The 17759-nt window shown below is 64.8% G+C and overlaps 2 protein-coding genes across 5 annotated transcripts in view; one reads left to right on the top strand and one right to left on the bottom strand.

Annotated features, from left to right (window-relative positions):
* The first annotated feature begins 6521 nt into the window (after positions 1–6521).
* POLG (DNA polymerase gamma, catalytic subunit) lies at positions 6522–17050 on the top strand. The gene is made up of 23 exons (XM_083849804.1): positions 6522–6645; positions 7464–8075; positions 8160–8355; positions 8816–8983; positions 9133–9279; positions 9429–9508; positions 9733–9915; positions 9997–10139; positions 10218–10344; positions 10436–10660; positions 10742–10859; positions 11012–11071; positions 11220–11342; positions 11548–11708; positions 11866–11919; positions 11990–12107; positions 12331–12466; positions 12546–12792; positions 12886–13008; positions 13249–13420; positions 13734–13942; positions 14921–15081; positions 16215–17050. The coding sequence occupies exons 2-23, from the start codon at positions 7498–7500 to the stop codon at positions 16274–16276; spliced, it is 3591 nt and encodes a 1196-aa protein (XP_083705930.1). The 5' UTR covers positions 6522–6645; positions 7464–7497; the 3' UTR covers positions 16277–17050.
* The window catches only part of FANCI (FA complementation group I), a 25329-nt gene continuing 23342 nt past the window's right edge, over positions 15773–17759 (bottom strand). For 3 of the 4 annotated variants that reach the window (XM_083849800.1, XM_083849802.1, XM_083849803.1), the window contains 2 exons: positions 17455–17580; positions 15773–16727 (listed from right to left, as the gene is read on the bottom strand). In XM_083849800.1, coding sequence (XP_083705926.1) covers positions 16662–16727; positions 17455–17580 — 192 coding nt within the window. In that variant the 3' untranslated portion in view covers positions 15773–16661. The remainder of the gene's footprint in view (positions 16728–17454; positions 17581–17759) is intronic. The other variant, XM_083849801.1, reaches the window with a different exon arrangement.

Here is a 17759-nt window from a genome sequence, read left to right as displayed (position 1 = left end):
CAGATAGGGGAGAAAAAATGAAGTAAGAGAGAATTGAAGAAAAATTAAAAAGAGAAAGAAAAAAATGCGAAAAATAAAAGGAAAGAAAATAAAAGGGAAAAAAATAAAGCGGAGATGCAAGAGAGAAGCGAATGCGAAACAAAAAAAGCCTCCAGCCGCTGGCAGACCGCAGCACGGGCAGCGGCGCCCCGGTGCCGCTCTATCCGAGCAGGGGAGCGGGGCGCACGGTGCCCCGGTGCCCCCCCCGGCCCCCCCCTTCCCGCAAAGCGAGGCCCCGCAGCAGCCCCCGCTGTGCCCGGAGGAGAAATTGGGGGAGCCGGGGATTGCCCCCGGGGCCTAAAAGCTGGATGTGCCGGGAGGCTCGGCCCCGTTCAGGCGTTTTTTGCGGCGCCCACCCCTCCGGCCGGCGAGCGGGGACATTTGGGGACAATTTGGCTGCCGCCGGCACCGCTCGGCCCCGGCTCCCCGCCGCCCCGTCGGGGCACAGCCCGCCCCGTCGGGCTGCCCGGTGCCGGCCGGCCGGGGAGAGGTTGCCCGGAGCCAACTCGCCCCCGGCAGCAAAAGGTCGCCCCGTGGCCGTTCTCCCCCCGCTGGCCTCCCCCCTGCGCCTTCCCCCCCCGGCCGCCGCCGCTCGCCGCGGGCTGCTCAGCCCCGACGGGGGGGGTCCGGGCCGGGGCAGGGAGCGGCGGGGGGCGGCCCGCTCCCCCGGGAGAGCCTCGCAACTTCCCCGCGGGGACCGGCCCAACTTCAGCTCCCCCTTCCCACCTCCCTTCCGTCCTCCCCCCCACCCCAGCAACCTCCTCCCGGGGCCACGTCCCCGTGTCCGTCCCCCCCCCCCCCCCTCCCCCGCGCCCTCCAGCCCCCCGGGGGACCCCCGATGGCGGCGGCGACGCCCGGCCGCGACACTCACGCTTGCAGCCGGGGCGAGGGCAGCGGCGGCCGTCCCTGGACGAAACGGGCGGCGTTGGGGAGAGGGGGGTGGGGTGGGGGGGGGAAGAAGGACGGCGACCCCCCCCCCCCCAGCCCCTCCCCGGGCGGGCGGGCAGAGGGGCGGGCAGGGCTGCCCCGGGGCGAGCAGCGACCCCCGCGGCCGCCGTCCCCTGGGGGTGGCCGGGCACGGAGCGATGGGGGCGGCTGCTGCCGGGTTCCCCGCCGTCCTCCCGGCGGCTGCCGGTGCCGGTTGTGGCTGCTGGCCGGGAGCTGCCGCCGGCGGCAGGCTCTGCCCGCACTGACGTCAGCCCGGCAGCCTCCGATTCACTCCAACCATGGCGGAGAGGAGGAGGAGGAGGAGGAGGAGGAGGGAGGAGGAGGAGGAGGAGGGAGAGGGGGAGGGGAGGAGGCGGGGGAAAGGAGGGGGAGAGGAGGAGGACGGGAGGAAGGCGGCGGCGGCGGGGGTTGCTTGCTGCCAGGCTCCGGCGAGCACAGCCCGCAGCCCCTCCAGCTCGCCCCGTAATTACCCCCGGAGGATGGGGCTGCGAGGGGCAGGGGGCAGCTCGCCCCCATCCACCCCCTTAACCCCCCCCCCCAGCCCCCCCACCCCCCGGCGAGCCGCCCGCCCCCTCGGGGCCACCTTGTCCCGCTGCGGGGCTGCCGCCTCCCCCCTGCCCTGCCCGGCCGGGGGCCTCCCCTCTGCCCCCCCCCGGCGGGGCACGGAGCCCCCCGGAGCCCCCTCGAGGTGTCGCCCCCCCGGTCCCCGCAGGAGCAGACCCCCGAGGCGAGCAGGAAGGGGCCGCGGCCGCCCCGCTGCCCAGCGCTGCCCCCGGGCTCTTTTGGCACAGCCCGGCCCGGCCCGGCCCCGCTGCCGCACCGCTGTCCAAGTGCTGAAAGTCCGCACGGCTCCCCGCGGCGGGGCGGCACGGCTCGGCTCGGCACGGCTCAGCACGGCTCGGCAGGGCACGGCTCGGCAGGGCACGGCAGGGCACGGCACGGCTCAGCACGGCTCGGCACGGCTCGGCTCGGCACTGCGGCCGTCGGGCAGAGCAGCACCTCGGGCTTTCCCCGGGGTGCGGCCGCGGCCCTGGCAGCGGGGGGAGAGAAAAAGGCTGAGAGTCCCTCCTGCGCCGAGCCGTGCCGAGCCGTGCCGGGCCGTGCCGAGCCGTGCTGTCCCGCCCCGACGGCCAGGCCGAGCCGGGCGATGCTTTGCCCCGCCGGTAGCCCGGCGGCAGGCGGAGGCGAGCTGGCAGCCGTCCGGCACGGCAGGTGCCGCCTGCGCTCCTCTCCTTCCCTCTCCTCCTTCCTCTTGCTCCCCTCTCCATATTTCCCTGGCTTAATTCCCCCTTTTTATATAATTACACACGTAGCGCCTCGCCTGCAGCCTCTGCAGCAAGGAAAAAAATGTAAAATAAAACAACGACAAAAAAATAAACCACCCTCCTGGCACACCTTTACTTCGCTTCCGACCTTTTTTTTTTTCCTTTTTTTTTTTTTTTTCTTTCTTTTTCCTCGTCTTCCTTCCTGCGGTTAACCCGGCTGCTGGTTTTTTATCTCGGATTCTCTCAAAGCAATGCCCCGGACCGGCTTTGGGGAGCCTCTCGCCGCCCTGGCGAGCACGCAGCCAGCCCCGGACGGGTTTTCTCTGTAGGAGAAAATAAACCGATCGAGACCGAGGGGTCTGGAAGAGCCGAACTCGCCGCCTCGCCTTTACATTGGGGTTTTTAAATTTCCCCGTTATTTTCCCTTTTTTTTTTTTTTTTAAATTTTTGCGTCTGCGAGTTGCCACGAAAGGAAATATAACCCCAAACGCCACCGCCAGCAGAAACCGGAGCTCGTTGCCAAATTCCGTAGTATTTTATTTTAAAAGCAATTAAGTAACACCATAAAAAGCGTCTTCTCCTCTTCCCGGGGAGTGTAAGAAATCCTTTTGCTCACCCAGAGTCGAAACCTAATGGCATTGTCGTTAAACACGAAAAGGAGAATATTAAGAAATTGCAACACTCCCTCCAGAGCGCTCCCCCCCTCCCCAGTTTATTTGCCCTAATAATTAATTCACAAGAGCTTAACTTCGGTGTAACCCTGGCGGTCTTTTCATTAAAAAATCCCCGCGTTTCCTATTGAATTAGCTCTGCTCCATTGTCGCTGAAATGAAGACGCCAAACCAACTTTTACCCTGAGCATTTTCTCACCAGCCCAAAGAAAAGTCTCTCCCCTTTTTCTTTTCTCCGATTTTTTTTTTTCTTTAATTCAAGCACCCAGGCGATGGACGTGTCCTGCAATTTAACTACTTTCAAATTCTTTGTTCGGGTCCCACTGGGGCTCTATTGTCACCCTATTGAGAGAGCTTATTGCCAAGTCAAGCCTGAGTGAATTGAGACACGCACGGGAGGAGCCCGGGGCTGGGAGCGGGCTCCGGGGGCTGCTCCTCCCGGGGGACCCCGGCCCAGCCCCGACGGACGGGGCAGGGTGCGGGGCACGGGCTGCCCGCAGCCCCCGGCACCACCGCCACCGCCTGTCCCCCCCCCGGCCGCTTCCAACCTCCCCCCGGCCCTAAGACGGAGCCCGCAGCCCCTCCAGGGCCCTGCCCCGCGATGGGGAAGGGGACGGGGATGGGGCAGGCCCGGCTGTGCCCCCCCCCTTGCTCCCCAGCCCCCGGTTCCTTCGCGACCCCGCAGCGCCGGCACCGCCCGTGCCCGCAGCTCCGGGCGGAGGGGACTTACCTCGGGTGCCAGCCTCCTCCCCCGCCGGCTCGCCCCTAGTCCCAGAAAAAAAAATAAAAAAATAAAAATAAAGGGGGTTTTGGGGGGGTCTTCCTCCCCTGCCAGCCCCCCCGGCCCCTCGGCTCGGAGCCGGCTCCCGGCCGCCTCCCCTCGCCCTCGCCCTCGCTCACTTTCGGAGCTCCGGGGCTGGTCTCCCGAGCAGGAAAAAGAGGGGGCTGCTTTTCTTTTCCCTTTTGCTGCCCCCCTCCCGCTCCCCCCAGGCTGGCAAGGGGGGTGCGAGCTGCGGGGAAGTGTCGTGTCAGGAGAAAAGGCGCCGGGAGCGCGGTGCCGGGCACGGATTCCCACGTAAGCCCGTACGTCACCTATAAAATGCCCATTTCTCGGCTCCTGGAGAGGCGGCACAAGCCCCTCTCTGCCCGGGGAGATGCTGCGCGCCTCGGCAGCAGGCTCCCTCCTCCCGCGGCCCCCCCACGGCCGCCCCCGAACCGGGGGGCGAAGGCAGAACCGGGGGGTGCCGGGGGGCAGCGGCCGCTTCTCCGCCTCCCTCTCCTAAAGAAACGCGTGGCCCCGCTCTGTCCCCCCCTAAAAATAACACCAAACGCCCTCCCGGAGCCCTCCGCACCCCCCCCCCCACCCCCGGTGCCCTTCTCTGGAAGGGTCCGGGGGTCCCGCACCGGCCGCCCCCTCGACGTGGCGTTCCCCCGGGGCCGTGCCCCCGGCGACTGGCGAGCCCTTGACCCCTGGCCCCGGCGGCCGGGGGGCGGTGGGGTTAAACAAAGTCCCGCCGCCGCCCCATTGTGCGGCCCGCAGCCCCCAGCCCCGCCGGCGGCAGCTCCGTGCCCGGCCCCGACGGGGCGCGCAGGGCTGCGGGCTTCCGACGGGCAGACAAAGGGCCCGGGGGGGAAATCCCCCCTGCCGCCCTGCCCCGGCTTGTGCCTGCATCCCCACCGGCCCCGGCCCCGGGGAAATTCCTGCGGGCTTTTTCCCAATTTATCTTTATTAGTATTATTTTTTTCCCCCCTCTCCGCGCGTTAGGAATCGGCGGTGGCGGCGGCGTTTCGGGGAGAATTTATTTCATTTATTTCTTTTTTTTCGTTTGAGGAGGGAGCGATTTTTTTTTAGTGGGGTGATTTCTTTTTTTTTTTTTCTTAATTTTGTTTTTTCGACCGTGATAAAAATAACCAGAGCGGAGACCGCACAGAAGATCGGCGTGAAAACAAAGCACCGCAGGGGAGGACGAGACCCACCCCGCGCGGTGTATGTCGCGCCGGTCGCGATAGCGGCGCAATTGCGGACACAAAGAGGGGCCCAGGGCGCACGCCCGAAGCTCAGCCTCGCCTTTCTCCGAGCGGGCTGCAGGGGCCGGGGCTGTCCCCGTGTCCCCGCACAGCTCCGTGCCAGGAGCCGCCGGTCCCCGGGCAGGTCACACCGTCCTGTCCCGGCCCGGCCCGTCCCCGACCGGCCCCCGCGCTGCCGTCGGGGCTGGTGCTGGGAGCCGGGGCTTTGTCCCCGCTCTGCCCCGGCCCTCGGAGCGCTCCGCGGGGATCCGAGGATCGGGGGCAGGGTCCCCGGTGGCTCCCCCCGGCGCCCTGCGGCGGAGCGGAGCGGGGACGGAGCCGTCGGACAGCGGAGGGACGGCGCCCCGACGGCCCCGGCCCCGGCCCCGGCCCCTGCCCCGGGTGAGCGGCCCGGAGCGGCCGCCAGCAGCGGGACCGCAGCGACACCTGGTGGCTCGGCTCGGCTCGGCTCGGCTCGGCTCGGCTCGGCTCGGCTCGGCTCGGCTCGGCTCGGCTCGGCTTGGTTTGGCACGGCCTGGCACGGCACCAGACGGCACGGAAGCCCTGCGGCACGGCTTAACCCGGCGCAGCACGGCTCGGCACGGCCCGGCACGGCTCGGCACGCCGCAGTGCTCCGGCTCAGGAGCCACCTTCCCAGCCCCATCGCTTCCATAAAAACCCTTGTAGGGCCGGGGAGCCTGCTCCCACCTGCCCTGTCCCCTGTCCCCTTGCACCCTCGGGTCCCCCTCTGCATCCCGTAGCACCCGCGGTCCCCCGGGGCTCTCGGCCGCCCTGTCCCTCGCCGCGCCGTCCCCACCAGTGCCACGCAGCCTGGTGACGGGGACCCCAGTGCCACGCTCAGCCCGTGCCCAGCTCCCACCCGTGCAGCCCCACGGCCCTCAACCAAGCTGGGTCGGGCGATGGGGTCCTGGGGGCGTCCCGCTGCGTGCCACTCTGCCCACAGGCCTCCGAGCTGGGAGGTTTTGGGGTGCCCTCGTGGAGCACTTCTGGTGGCTGTGAGCGCCCCGTAAGCGTCGGATGGGGGCAAAAAGGTGAGAAAAGCAGCGCCCGGGGTGGGGCTGTGCCCCCTGCCAGCCCCCCCGGCTGTGCCCCTGGGGTGCCCCAGCAGCCCCTGCCCCGCTGCTGTTACAGACACGGGTGATCCCACAGATTCCCCCGCAGGGTCAGCAGCCGCCTTTTTTCGCGCTGCTTTTAAATAAAGGAGCAAAACGCACGGAGCGCTTGGGGCAATAACAGGGGCGGGGAGGCACCAGCAGCCCCGGGGCACCGCAGCTTTAGGCTCCCCTACAGCCACGCCTGGGGGGACGCCCTGCGTCCCCTGTGCCTGCCCCGTTTGATTTTCTTGTAGATCCCGAAGAAAAGAAGCAGGGAGGGGTAAAAATAAAACGAGTAGCCTGATTTTTCAGGCGGATTTCTCTACGACCGCGGCAGGACTCGAACCTGCAATCTTCTGATCCGAAGTCAGACGCCTTATCCATTAGGCCACGCGGCCGCCTCTACCAGGCGCTTCCCGCGCGCCCCCCTGACTGCACCACCGCCGGGCCGTGCGATGTGCGCGGGGGCGGGGGGGGGGGGGAGGGGGCCGGGCAGCGCCGAGCGGCGTGGGGACGTCAGCGGCAGCCGGAAGCTCCCCCGCGCTGCTCCCGGTTGGTTCCGCCCGCGGGACGGGGCCGGGCGGCGCGCGCTGGGCCCAGGTGGGCGCGTGCGGGGCGGGGCGGCGGGAACGGGGTGCGCGTGTGCGGGGGGGGGTTGCACGCCCGGGGGGGGGGGTGTGCACGTCTACGGGGGGTTGTGCGGCTGTGGGGGGGTTTGCACGCCTGTGGGGGGGGTTACACGCGTGCAAGGAGTTTGCACGCCTATGGGGGGGGTTGCACGCGTGCAAGGAGTTTGCACGTCTATGGGGGGGCTTGCACGCGTGCAAGGAGTTTGCACGCCTGCCGGGGGTTGCACGTCTACAGGGGGGTTTGCACGCGGGCAAGGGGTGTGGATGCCTGCGGGGGGGTTGCACGCGTGCAAGGGGGGGTTGCATGTCTGTAGGGGGTTGCACGCGTGCAAGGGGGGGTTGCATGTCTGTAGGGGGTTGCACGCGTGCAAGGGGGGTTGCACGTCCGTGGGGGGCTTGCATGCGTGCAAGGAGTTCGCACGCCTACTGGGGGGGGGGCGTTGCACGTTTACGGGGGTTTTGCCCACGTGCAAGGGGTTTGCACGTCGGCGAGGGGTTGCTCTCCCGCCGGGGGCGTTGCACTTCTGCAGGGGGGTTTGCACACCTGCCGGGGGTTTGCGCCCCTGCGGGGTGGTGCGTGGCTGCGGGAGGTGCGGGCGCGGGCTCCCAGGGCCGTGCACGCCCGCAGGCGGGCTGCGTGGGGCGGTGCGCGAAGTAACGCCCAGAGGTGGGAGGGCGCGCGCCTGCAGCGGGCTGTGCACGGCCGCGCGTGCCGCAGCCGCCGTCGGGGCTGTCCCGCGAGGGGCCGAGCGGTGCCGAGCTCACCTCCTGCCGCTGCTCCTCCCGCAGGGCCCTGCGGCCAGAGGCCCCCGCAGCGGGCACCATGCGGCGTGCGCTGCGGCGAGGCCGGGCGCTGCATCGCAGTGTGCCCCGGCGCTGCGCCTCCAGCTCCTTCGCCGGCCACCCGCTGCCGGAGGGCGCGGCTGAGGACGCAGAGAAGGGCCAGCGCCGCGTGAACCCCCTCAACATCCAGATGCTGTCCCGCAGCCTGCACGAGCAGATCTTCCGCGGGGCCCGGGTGGGCTACTCGGAGGCGGCCGTGCGGCGCAGCGTGGAGCACCTGCGGCGCCACGACCTGTGGGGCAAGGAGACCTCGGCGCTGCCCGACGTGGAGCTGCGCCTGCCCCGCATGTACGGGGACAACATCGACGAGCATTTCCGCCTGCTGGCCCAGAAGCAGAGCCTGCCCTACCTGGAGGCTGCCGAGGAGCTGCTGCGCTGCCGGCTGCCCCCCGCGCCCCCCAGCTGGGCCTGGCAGCTCGGCTGGACCCGCTACGGCCCCGACGGCCGGCCGGAGCCCGTCGACTTCCCCCGGGATCGGGCGGTGGTGCTGGACGTGGAGGTGTGCCTGGCCGACGGGCAGTGCCCCACGCTGGCGGTCGCGGTCTCGCCGCACGCCTGGTGAGATGCCGGGGGGGGGTTTGGGTCCCCTGTGGGTCTCGGTGCGCAGCCCCTGAGTCATTTTGACGGCCGTGTGCCCCGCAGGTACTCGTGGTGCAGCAGGAGGCTGCTGGAGCAGCGCTACTCCTGGTCCAGCCGCCTGACCCTGGCGGACCTCATCCCGCTGGAGAGCGCGGCGGGCGCCGGCTGCGCCGGGCGGCAGGACTGGCCGGAGCGCGTGGTGGTGGGGCACAACGTGGCCTTCGATCGGGCGTTCATCAAGGAGCAGTACCTCATCCAGGTGCCCTGTCCCCTGGTGGCTCATCCTGCCCGCCTTGCTCCTCTGGCTGCGTGTAACGAGGGCTGGGCGCGACCCGAGCCGATGCTTCGTGCTGGCACCTGGGGTCTGCTTCCCAGATAATTTGTGTCCGCTCTTCGGGGTGGTTTTGGCAGTGCTGTTATGCACGAGTAGCCCCGGGTTGTGCTGGCCTCGTTTGGCAGCACCAGCTCCATGCCTTGCCTTTGTCCCCCGCACGAGGGGCTGCAGTGGGAAGGATTTACTGGGAGGTGCTCGTGCATCCCGTGAGGTTACCACAAGCTCCGAGGTGGCCATGGGCAGCTCCGTGCCCTCAGGAGAGGGGTGCTGGGAGGCAAAGCTTGGCCCCGGCACAAGCAGCCTGAGTGAGGCCTCGCAGCTCAGCAGTTTCGCAGCACGTTTCTCCTCCAGCATGCCCGGCACCACCTCTCCTCTCTCCTGGCAGGGCTCCCGGGTGCGTTTCCTGGACACCATGAGCATGCACATGGCCATCTCGGGGCTGACGGGCTTCCAGCGCAGCCTCTGGATGGCCGCGAAGCACGGCAAGAGGAAGGGGCTGCAGCAGGTCAAGCAGCACATCAAGAAGACGCGCAGCAAAGCCGAGGGGCCGGCGGTGAGTGCGGGGCCGCGCCGATGCCCGCCTCCTGTGCCTGGGGGTGCCCAGGGATTTTGGGGCGGCTCTGCTGGGCGAATCGCTCCCAGCGCCGTCCAGACGGGCACGGGCTAAAATAAAATAACGCGGTTGTCCTCTGCGCCCACCAGGTCACGGCGTGGGACTGGGTGCACGTCAGCAGCATCAACAACCTGGTGGACGTGCACGCGCTCTACGTGGGCGGGGAGCCGCTGGAGAAGGAGGCGCGGGAGCTGTTTGTGAAGGGGACCATGGCCGACATCAGGGATCACTTCCAGGTGCGGGCGGTGATGCTGGGCATGGGAGCGGGGCGGGAGGAGCTGTGGGGTGCTTCCCGTCTCGGTGCAAAGGCTTTGGGCCCGCGTGTGAGCCGTGCAGGGGGCCGTGGGTCCCTCCTGCTCCCGGTGACGCCGTGCCGTGCCCCCAGGACCTGATGTCGTACTGCGCCCGCGATGTCCGGGCCACCCACGAGGTGTTCCAGGAGCAGCTGCCGCTCTTCATGGAGAGGTGAGGGGTCCCAGCTGGAGGCGGGGGCTCCGTGGGTCTGCTGGGGACGGGATGGGGCTGATCCGTCCCTGGGGAGGCCGGGAGGGTGCTGAGCCCCGTTCCAGGGGGCTCTTGGCCCCGTCTGTGGGTGAGAAGGAGCAGGCAGCCGTTGGAGCTGCGATCTGCTGCTTGGGGGGCAGCTTTGCTCCGGGAGGAACCTAATTCGGGGCTGCCGTGGGCTGCAGGTGCCCCCACCCCGTGACGTTCGCAGGGATGCTGGAGATGGGGGTGTCCTACCTGCCGGTCAACGGCAACTGGCAAAGGTACCTGGACGACGCCCAGGGCACCTACGAGGAGCTGCAGAAGGAGATGAAGAAGTCCCTGATGAACCTGGCCAACGACGCCTGCCAGCTGCTGCACGGGGACAGGTACCACGGCCAGCCGAGGGGAGGGCGCGGCGCCGTGCCCCCACCCATGGGTGCTGGAGCACGGCCACGGCGTGCCGGCAGGTACAAGGAGGACCCGTGGCTGTGGGACCTGGAGTGGGACACGCAGGAGTTTAAGCAGAAGAAACCCCCGAGGAAGAAGAAGGATCAGAAGGTGAACGGCGGCGAAGCCTCCGGGGCAGGATTGGCGCAGGAGTGGCAGGAAGGTGAGCGCAGGGGGGGCTCGGGGGGGACCCGGGGCTCGAGGGATGCTCAGCCCCGGGCCACCCTCCGTGCCCTGCCAGACCCCGGCCCCCCCAGCGAGGATGAGGAGCTGAAAGCAGCCCCCGAGGGCGGTGCCCTCCTGCAGCGCCTGAAGGACACGGTCACGCTGCAGCCCAAGAAGCTGCAGCATCTCCCCGGCCACCCGGGGTGAGTTGGGGACCGCGGGGGTGGCCGGGGGGGCTCGCTCCGCGCTCCCTGTCCCATCGCCACCCCCCCGTGTCACCCCCCCCCCGCCCAGGTGGTACCGCAAGCTGTGCCCGCGCCTGGAGGAGGAGGGCTGGGTGCCGGGGCCCAGCCTCATCAGCCTGCAGATGAGGGTGACCCCCAAGCTGATGCGCCTGGCCTGGGACGGGTTCCCCCTGCACTACTCGGAGAAGCACGGCTGGGGCTACCTGGTGCCGGGGCGGCAGGACAACCTGCCGGCAGCCCCCCCGGAGGCGGGGGGTCCCGTGTGCCCCCACAGGTGAGGGGGATGCTGGGGGCGCTCCGTGGGGGCTCGCCTGCGGCGCGTGGCCGCGTCCTCATCGTGGCTCCGTGGCTACAGGGCGATCGAGCAGCTGTGCCGGCAGCACCGGCTGGAGAAGGGCCGGGAGCAGCCCCCGGAGGAGGCGAGCGTGGAGGACGAGCTGCTGGTGATGGACGGCAGCAGCATGTGGCAGAAGGTGACGGGCTGGGGGGGGGCCCCGCTGGGAGGAGGCCTCCTGGTGCCGGGGCTGGGCTTTTTTCCAATGCACCCGTAAAAACCAGCAGTGAGAAAACCCCTTTAATAAGGTGCCTAACCTGGTCCTTTTGGGGCGGCCCCTCTCTGCCGCAGGTGGAGGAGCTGAGCCAGCTGGAGGGGGACGTGGGCAGGGCGGACCAGAGCTTGGTGCAGGTAAACGGGCTTTGCTGCGGGGATGGGACCGTGCATCCATCCCCCTTTCCTCGATTTCCCCCCCTGCCCCGTGCTGGGGGCTCCCAGCGAGTGCCTGCGTGGAGCAGGAGGGCCCCGTGCCCCCCACGCCTCGTGTCACCGGCTGCAGGAGGAGGGGGACGAGCGGTGCGAGCTGGTGGAGGCGGACAGCCGGCCCTCGTACCACCACGGCAACGGGCCCTACAACGACGTCGACGTCCCCGGGTGCTGGTTCTTCAAGCTGCCCCACAAGGCAAGGCGGGGGCTTGGTGCTGAGCCCTCCCCAGCAAATGGGGCTGCATTGCCCTGCCCCACAACCCAGCTCCCCCTGCCCCATATCCCTGCTCCTGCTCTCCTGTGTTGTCCCTCATCCCGTCCCATGGGGCAGGAGGGCTCACGGGGCTGTGCTGACGCCGAGTGGTGGCACGCTGAGCCCCGAAATCTCTTTGCTGCTAAAGGACGGGAACGCTAACAACGTCGGGAGCCCCTTTGCCAAGGATTTCCTGCCCCGCATGGAGGACGGCACCCTGCGGGCTGCCGTGGGACGCACCCACGGGACGAGAGCCCTGGAGATCAACAAAATGATCTCCTTCTGGAGGAACGCTCACAAGCGGATCAGGTGAGCAGCCCCGGCCCGATTGCCACCTTCCCACACGTCTCAGAGTACGTATATGTGTGTCTGAGTCCCTACGGGTGCTCAGAGCTTGTATTGGTGCTGGGGGGTCCCTGTAGCCACGGGTGCTCAGCACCCTATATGCCCTTATGTGCCTCCGCAGCTCGCAGATGGTGGTGTGGCTGAAGAAAGGGGAGCTGCCTCGCGCCGTGACAAGGTATGGAGGGGAACGGATGGTGCCGGGAGGGCTGCGTCGGGCTGGGGCTCACCCTTTGCCCCTGTCCCAGGCACCCGGACTACAACGAGGAGGACGACTACGGAGCCATCCTGCCGCAGGTGGTGACCGCGGGCACCATCACCCGGCGGGCCGTGGAGCCCACGTGGCTGACGGCCAGCAACGCCCGGGTACGGCCGCGCTCGGGGGATTTTGGGGCACGGCAAGGGGGGCGTCTGTGTGGTTTTGGGGTGGCGGGTGTGTTCTGTATGGGAAGACGGAGCTGGGGAAGGTGGGAGTCGTGCTGGGATGCGGGAGGAGGAGGAAGAGGAGGAGGAGGAAGGCTGTCCTCATGCTGCAGAGGAGGAGGGGGCGTTGCACGGGGTATGCTGAGCTGGGCACCCCGTCCCACAGGCCGACCGCGTGGGCAGCGAGCTGAAAGCCATGGTCCAGGTGCCACCCGGCTACTCCCTGGTGGGCGCGGACGTGGACTCCCAGGAGCTCTGGATAGCCGCCATCCTGGGCGAGGCGCACTTCGCCGGCATGCACGGTGAGCGGGGCGCCCCCGGTGGGGCGTCAGCACCCCCAAAACGCTCGGCATTCAGCCCCTTCCTTCCTCCTCGCCGCAGGGTGCACGGCCTTCGGCTGGATGACCCTGCAGGGGAAGAAGAGCAACGGGACGGACCTGCACAGCAAGACGGCCGCCACGGTGGGCATCAGCCGGGAGCACGCCAAAGTCTTCAACTACGGGCGCATCTACGGGGCCGGGCAGCCCTTCGCCGAGCGCCTGCTGATGCAGTTCAACCACCGGCTGACGCAGGAGCAGGCGCGTGAGAAAGCCCAGCAGATGTACGCGGTCACCAAGGGCATCCGCAGGTGGGTGCTGCCCCGGGGGCTGCAGGGTGCGTGGGGACGGTGTCCCCGTGGGACCTGGCTGTGGGTTACCCCCGCCTGGATGTTGCTGCCCAGGTTTCATCTGAGCGAGGAGGGCGAGTGGCTGGTGAAGGAGCTGGACCTGGCTGTGGACAGGGCGGAAGATGGCTCGGTGTCAGCCCGGGATGTCCACCGGCTCCAGAGGGAAGCTGCGAGAAAGTGAGATGCTGTGACCCCAGACGGTGTTCGTGGGACAGGGGCGTGAGGCGGGGAAGGCCACGGCTGGTGGGCAAAAAAGGGGCCGGATGGTCCCAGCTGTCTCAGGTCCCTGTCCATGGGACTGGGGTGCTCCCAGTCTCTCCCAGTGTGTGAGCGGACGGCTGCGGGGGCTCCACCGGCTGCCCCCAAACCAGAAGAGGGTGTCTGAGACTCCAGCAAACCCGCCTTCTGCCCCGACAGGTCCCGAAGGAAGAAGAAGTGGGACGTGGTGGGCCACCGGTTGTGGGCTGGCGGCACCGAATCCGAAATGTTCAACAAGCTGGAGAGCATCGCCTTGTCCTCCTCGCCGCAGACCCCGGTGCTGGGCTGCCACATCAGCAGGGCGCTGGAGCCCGCCGTGGCCAAGGGGGAGGTGAGGCCGGGGCTCGGTGCTGCTGTGGCAAACCCCAGCTCTGCCCTCCTGAGGTGTGGGAAACCCTGCGAACCCCTCGGAGCCGCAGAAGAAACCCGTAGGTGTTGGGTCCTGCTCCCCTTTTCTCTATCTGTGTGCCAGGGGAAACACAGGAACCCTGACTGAACAGCCTTCGCCCCTCAGAGGAACGGGCCCAGGCCCCGAGCGTTTCTCAGAGCATTTCTCTGGGCATTTCTCCTCATGTTTCTCACAGCATTTCTCCTGGTGTTTCTCCACGTGTTTCTCTGAGCATTTCTGCGTTTCCTCTCCCCAGTTTCTGACCAGCAGAGTGAACTGGGTGGTGCAGAGCTCAGCCGTCGACTACCTGCACCTCATGCTGGTCTCCATGAAGTGGCTCTTCGAGGAGTTCGACATCAACGGGCGCTTCTGCATCAGCATCCACGACGAGGTGCGCTACCTGGTCCAGGAGCAGGACCGCTACCGGGCGGCCCTGGCCCTGCAGATCACCAACCTGCTGACACGGTGAGCTGGGGGGCTGAGGGAGAGAGACGGGGCTGGGAGAGAGATGTGGGGCTGGGACCCCTCCCGGGGCCAATCCTGAGCGCGTCTCCTCCCGTTACGCGGGGCTGTGGCTCCCGTCAGCTCTACACAATGCCCTTCCCCGTGCTTTATGGCATGTGGTTTATAGAGGAGCTGGCCGAAAGCAGAGCTATTTTCTGCCGGGCTGAGGTAAGGATACAGCAAACAGCTTTTCTGTGCCCAGGCAGCGTTCGCAGCGGGGGAAGCCGCCCTGATGTTTGTGCCTTTATCCCAGCTATTGCGAGCACAGGGCTTCCTGCTGGGCAAATCCAACATCTGCTCTGCGTGGGAGGATTAGGCAGGAGTGAAGGGCTGGGTTTGTCCTTTCTTCCTAGGAGGCTGAACCTGGCGGTGCCGCGTTCCTCCCACCGCTCCTGTGGCACTCCTTGACCCTCCCGCTGCCCGGCGCTTACAAAGCACTTTGTCTTCCAGCCGCTGACTGACATGGGTGCAAAGCAATCTGTGCCGAGGGCTGCCCGGTGCTTTGCGAGGCCGCCTTTGTTCCAGCCGAACCTGCGGCTGATCAAAGCCCCCCGCGTGCAGTAAGAGGAGAGCTGGCTGAGCGTGCGAGAAGTTAGCGGGCTCGCTCTAACTTCTAAGTGGTGGCTGGTTTCTGCCTTTCAAAAAAAGGCCACGGAGTTCTTTCCCCAGCGGAGAACCAGCGGTGCTCGTGGTGAAAGAAAAGGCTGGGCAATAAGCTTCTCCATTAAGCAACCTCCCTGGCTTTTTTTTTTTTTTTTTTTTTTACCCAAGGGGTGCTGCCTACAAGGAATTTTCTGCTGCCTGGGACCCCATGGGACATAATTTGGCGCCCCTGTTCTGTCCCCTGGCAGGGCTGTGCCACGCTGCCTGCTGCAGCCCAGGTGTGACGGAGCCGCGTGTGGTGTGGCACGGCCCCACTTGCTCTCCTTGTGGTTCCAGGTGCATGTTTGCCTACAAGCTGGGCCTCCAGGACCTGCCGCAGTCGGTGGCCTTCTTCAGCGCCGTGGATGTTGACCGGTGCTTAAGGAAGGAGGTGACCATGAACTGCGTGACTCCATCAAACCCCACGGGGATGGAGAAGAAATACGGCATCCCTGAAGGTGAGCAGCAAGCAGCCCTTCGAGCGCCATCCCCTATAAAAGCTGGAGGCCCTACAGGAGCCGCACTGCTGCTGGAGGTAGAGCCCTTCCCCAGGGGCTCATCCCTTCAGCCCCAGCGCCTCAGGCCCCCACACCCTGGTGCCAGCCCCTCTGCCTTGCTCCCCTTTCTCAGTGCCCGAGCAGTTTGTGCTGCTGCTTCTACCTATTTCTGATAAAGAACTCAGGGGCTGGCTCTGTTAGCCCGTGCACAGGTTCGCTTTGTGCCCCTCAGAAGGGAGCTGCGCTTTCCTCTAGTCTTTTAAATACAGCCCAAGATGGACTTGTTCCCTCTCTGAAATGAGATGGCTCTACGGTTGTGTATGTTTTATCCTCCAGGCCCAAACATTTCTGGCCTTCAGTGTTTTCTCTCCTTCCGCCCTCTCCCTCAGCTCAGCAGAGCTGGGTTCAGAGCCCAGCCAGCCCATCCTGCACGCTTCAGCCTTGGCAGGGCTGTGTTCTTCCCCAGCAGTCCCGAGGCGTACAGTTGTCCCTGTCTGCACCTGACGTAACCCTCTAACTGCTGCAAACAAACATTTAATCGTTGGCTGGGAGCCGCTTTAAATAGCACCTCCTCACTATGCAGCAACGTTTTGCCAGATAAGAGGAACCTGCCCTCAGATTTGTTCTGTCAGTTATTGAACACATCAGACAGTTCAGCCTTAAGCAACATTTATTAGGAGTTTTACAGGTGAAGTGTGCTTTCAGAAGAAGAATCTGGGCTCTGTGGGCAAAAAGGGTACTTGTGTTCTCATCAAGAACAAAGCAAATAAGTGCCTCGAGGTCAGCAGAAATGTAACACAGCCCATACTGCTGGCTCTCCAGAGGAAGCTGGCACCTCTCTGCTTCTTGGGCGCTACGCACAGCAGTGAGCTTCAGCTCCAAGGGAGAACAGCCCCTCTTTGCTGCGTCCTACTGGTGCTGTTTTCTGCACTCACAGCACCACACAAACCAGAAGTTTGAATAAATTTAGGGCTTTCTGTGCTACATGCTCTGAGCTAAAAGCAAATAATTACTGTTACTCTCTTATTCGTATGTTGTACAGTCTGTAATTGTACTGCAGAATGCAAGGAACTCATTGTCCCATTGTCTTCCAGGAGAAGCACTGGATATATATCAGCTTCTTGAAATAACCAAAGGTTCGCTGGAGAAGAAGTGATGACGCTCGAGTGCCAGAACAACAGTTGTCCAGAGAGGGTGCCAGAATCTGGCTGTCCTTTCAGGAGCACATCTTTTGTCAGGGACTGATCCTGGTTGAGCTGCTTGCTTGTTGCTGGAAGAAGGGATGTTCCTGGAGAAAAGAACTGTGGTAGCAGCATATTTGAATGGCAGAAGCATTTCTGAGGGCAGCAGCCAGCTTTAATACCTGCGACGCTTTACAAGAGTCACTGTTTGCACATCCCTGGGCATGAAGAAAGAAGTCTTAAGTATTTGACAAGAGAAACAACAAACTACTATCTCTGTACACACGGTTCTTCAAGACCAAGGTGAATGCCACAGAACAGGCACTGTAGAAGGAGGGGGCAGCAGTGGCAACCACACCTTTATTTTTTTCGCCGTCTCTTCTTTTTGGGTTCCTGGTTCTCATCTGGCTGCTCTGCTGTGGTGGACTGGAGAGAGAAGGAGAGAGTAGCAGTACCAAGTATGAATGTTTTTGTGTGAGTACTCTAATGAATGTTTACTTTAGGAAAGCAGACTGACAGAACAGTATTGAGCACTTTTTCTTCCCTAGCAAAAATGGCCTGAAATAGGGGACTCCTCTCACCCACTGAAACTTTCCCCCTGGACCTCTTTAATTCATGCTGGAATTCAGACCCCAGGTTCTGAACGGCACAAGACAAGGCCTGGTTGTTCAGTGCGGGATCCTGGCTTGTTGATGCTGATTACACTCTGGGAAATATGGGCAAAAGCACCAATAAAAACCTGGACAATCAGCAAAGGCAAGTGGCGTATCTTTTGTCCAGCACAAGTTGGGCTACCTTCCCCAGCACTGTCTGCTGGAGGAGGCCAGCCAGTCGGGCCTCAGGCAATGCTGACAGACTTCTCTGCTTGCTGAGACAGGCAGAGGCAAACAAGAAGGTTTATAAACAGTCCTGCTTAACACCAGGCATGCAGCCAACTGGTACATGGACACAAAGGTCACTCAAGGCAGAGGGCTGGACTGTAGGGAACACTTCAGGGCTATTTGCTCACTCCCGTTAGCTCAGTATTAAAGCGAAGGCTAACCCAAGCGAGACAAAACTGGCCTAGTTTTACATATACCTAAACAGCTCCCACGTACACGTGGCAGCAGGACAGCAGAAACGCAGCAGTAACAGCAGCTAAATGAGTTCTCACCTGGTCATTGTCTGGTTCATTTTCAGCATCCTCTGTGTTATGCTCCTGCAACACACTGTCCAGCATGGATGCGTTGATGCGGAAGTCCCGGGAGGTACTTAGCTTCATATATTGCATCAAGTTCACCTGCAGCAACCGGGGGGGGGCAGGACATACGGCATAAGCTTAATTTTCTACCCTGCCTAGTCCTACGCACAGAACTAGAATGAAGTCTATCGTGATAATGATGTAGGACTGAAGCAAGAAGTAGGTGAAAAAGCACCTGCCCCTATGGAATCCAGTGGCCCATTTATGTTTTTAAAAGA

Source organism: Anser anser (genome assembly GCF_964211835.1).
Source record: "Anser anser genome assembly, chromosome: 10".
In the NCBI taxonomy this organism is placed as follows: domain Eukaryota; kingdom Metazoa; phylum Chordata; class Aves; order Anseriformes; family Anatidae; genus Anser; species Anser anser.
This window is presented reverse-complemented; position numbering and strand designations above follow the sequence as displayed.

Excerpts from the sequence above, each read along its gene's own strand:
- POLG (XM_083849804.1), top strand. The coding sequence starts at position 7,498 with ATGCGGCGTGCGCTGCGGCGAGGCCGGGCGCTGCATCGCAGTGTGCCC. Across the intron at positions 10,661-10,741 it reads GGTCCCGTGTGCCCCCACAG|GGCGATCGAGCAGCTGTGCC; the intron begins GTGAGGGGGATG and ends CCGTGGCTACAG. Across the intron at positions 11,920-11,989 it reads CTGCCTCGCGCCGTGACAAG|GCACCCGGACTACAACGAGG; the intron begins GTATGGAGGGGA and ends CCCCTGTCCCAG.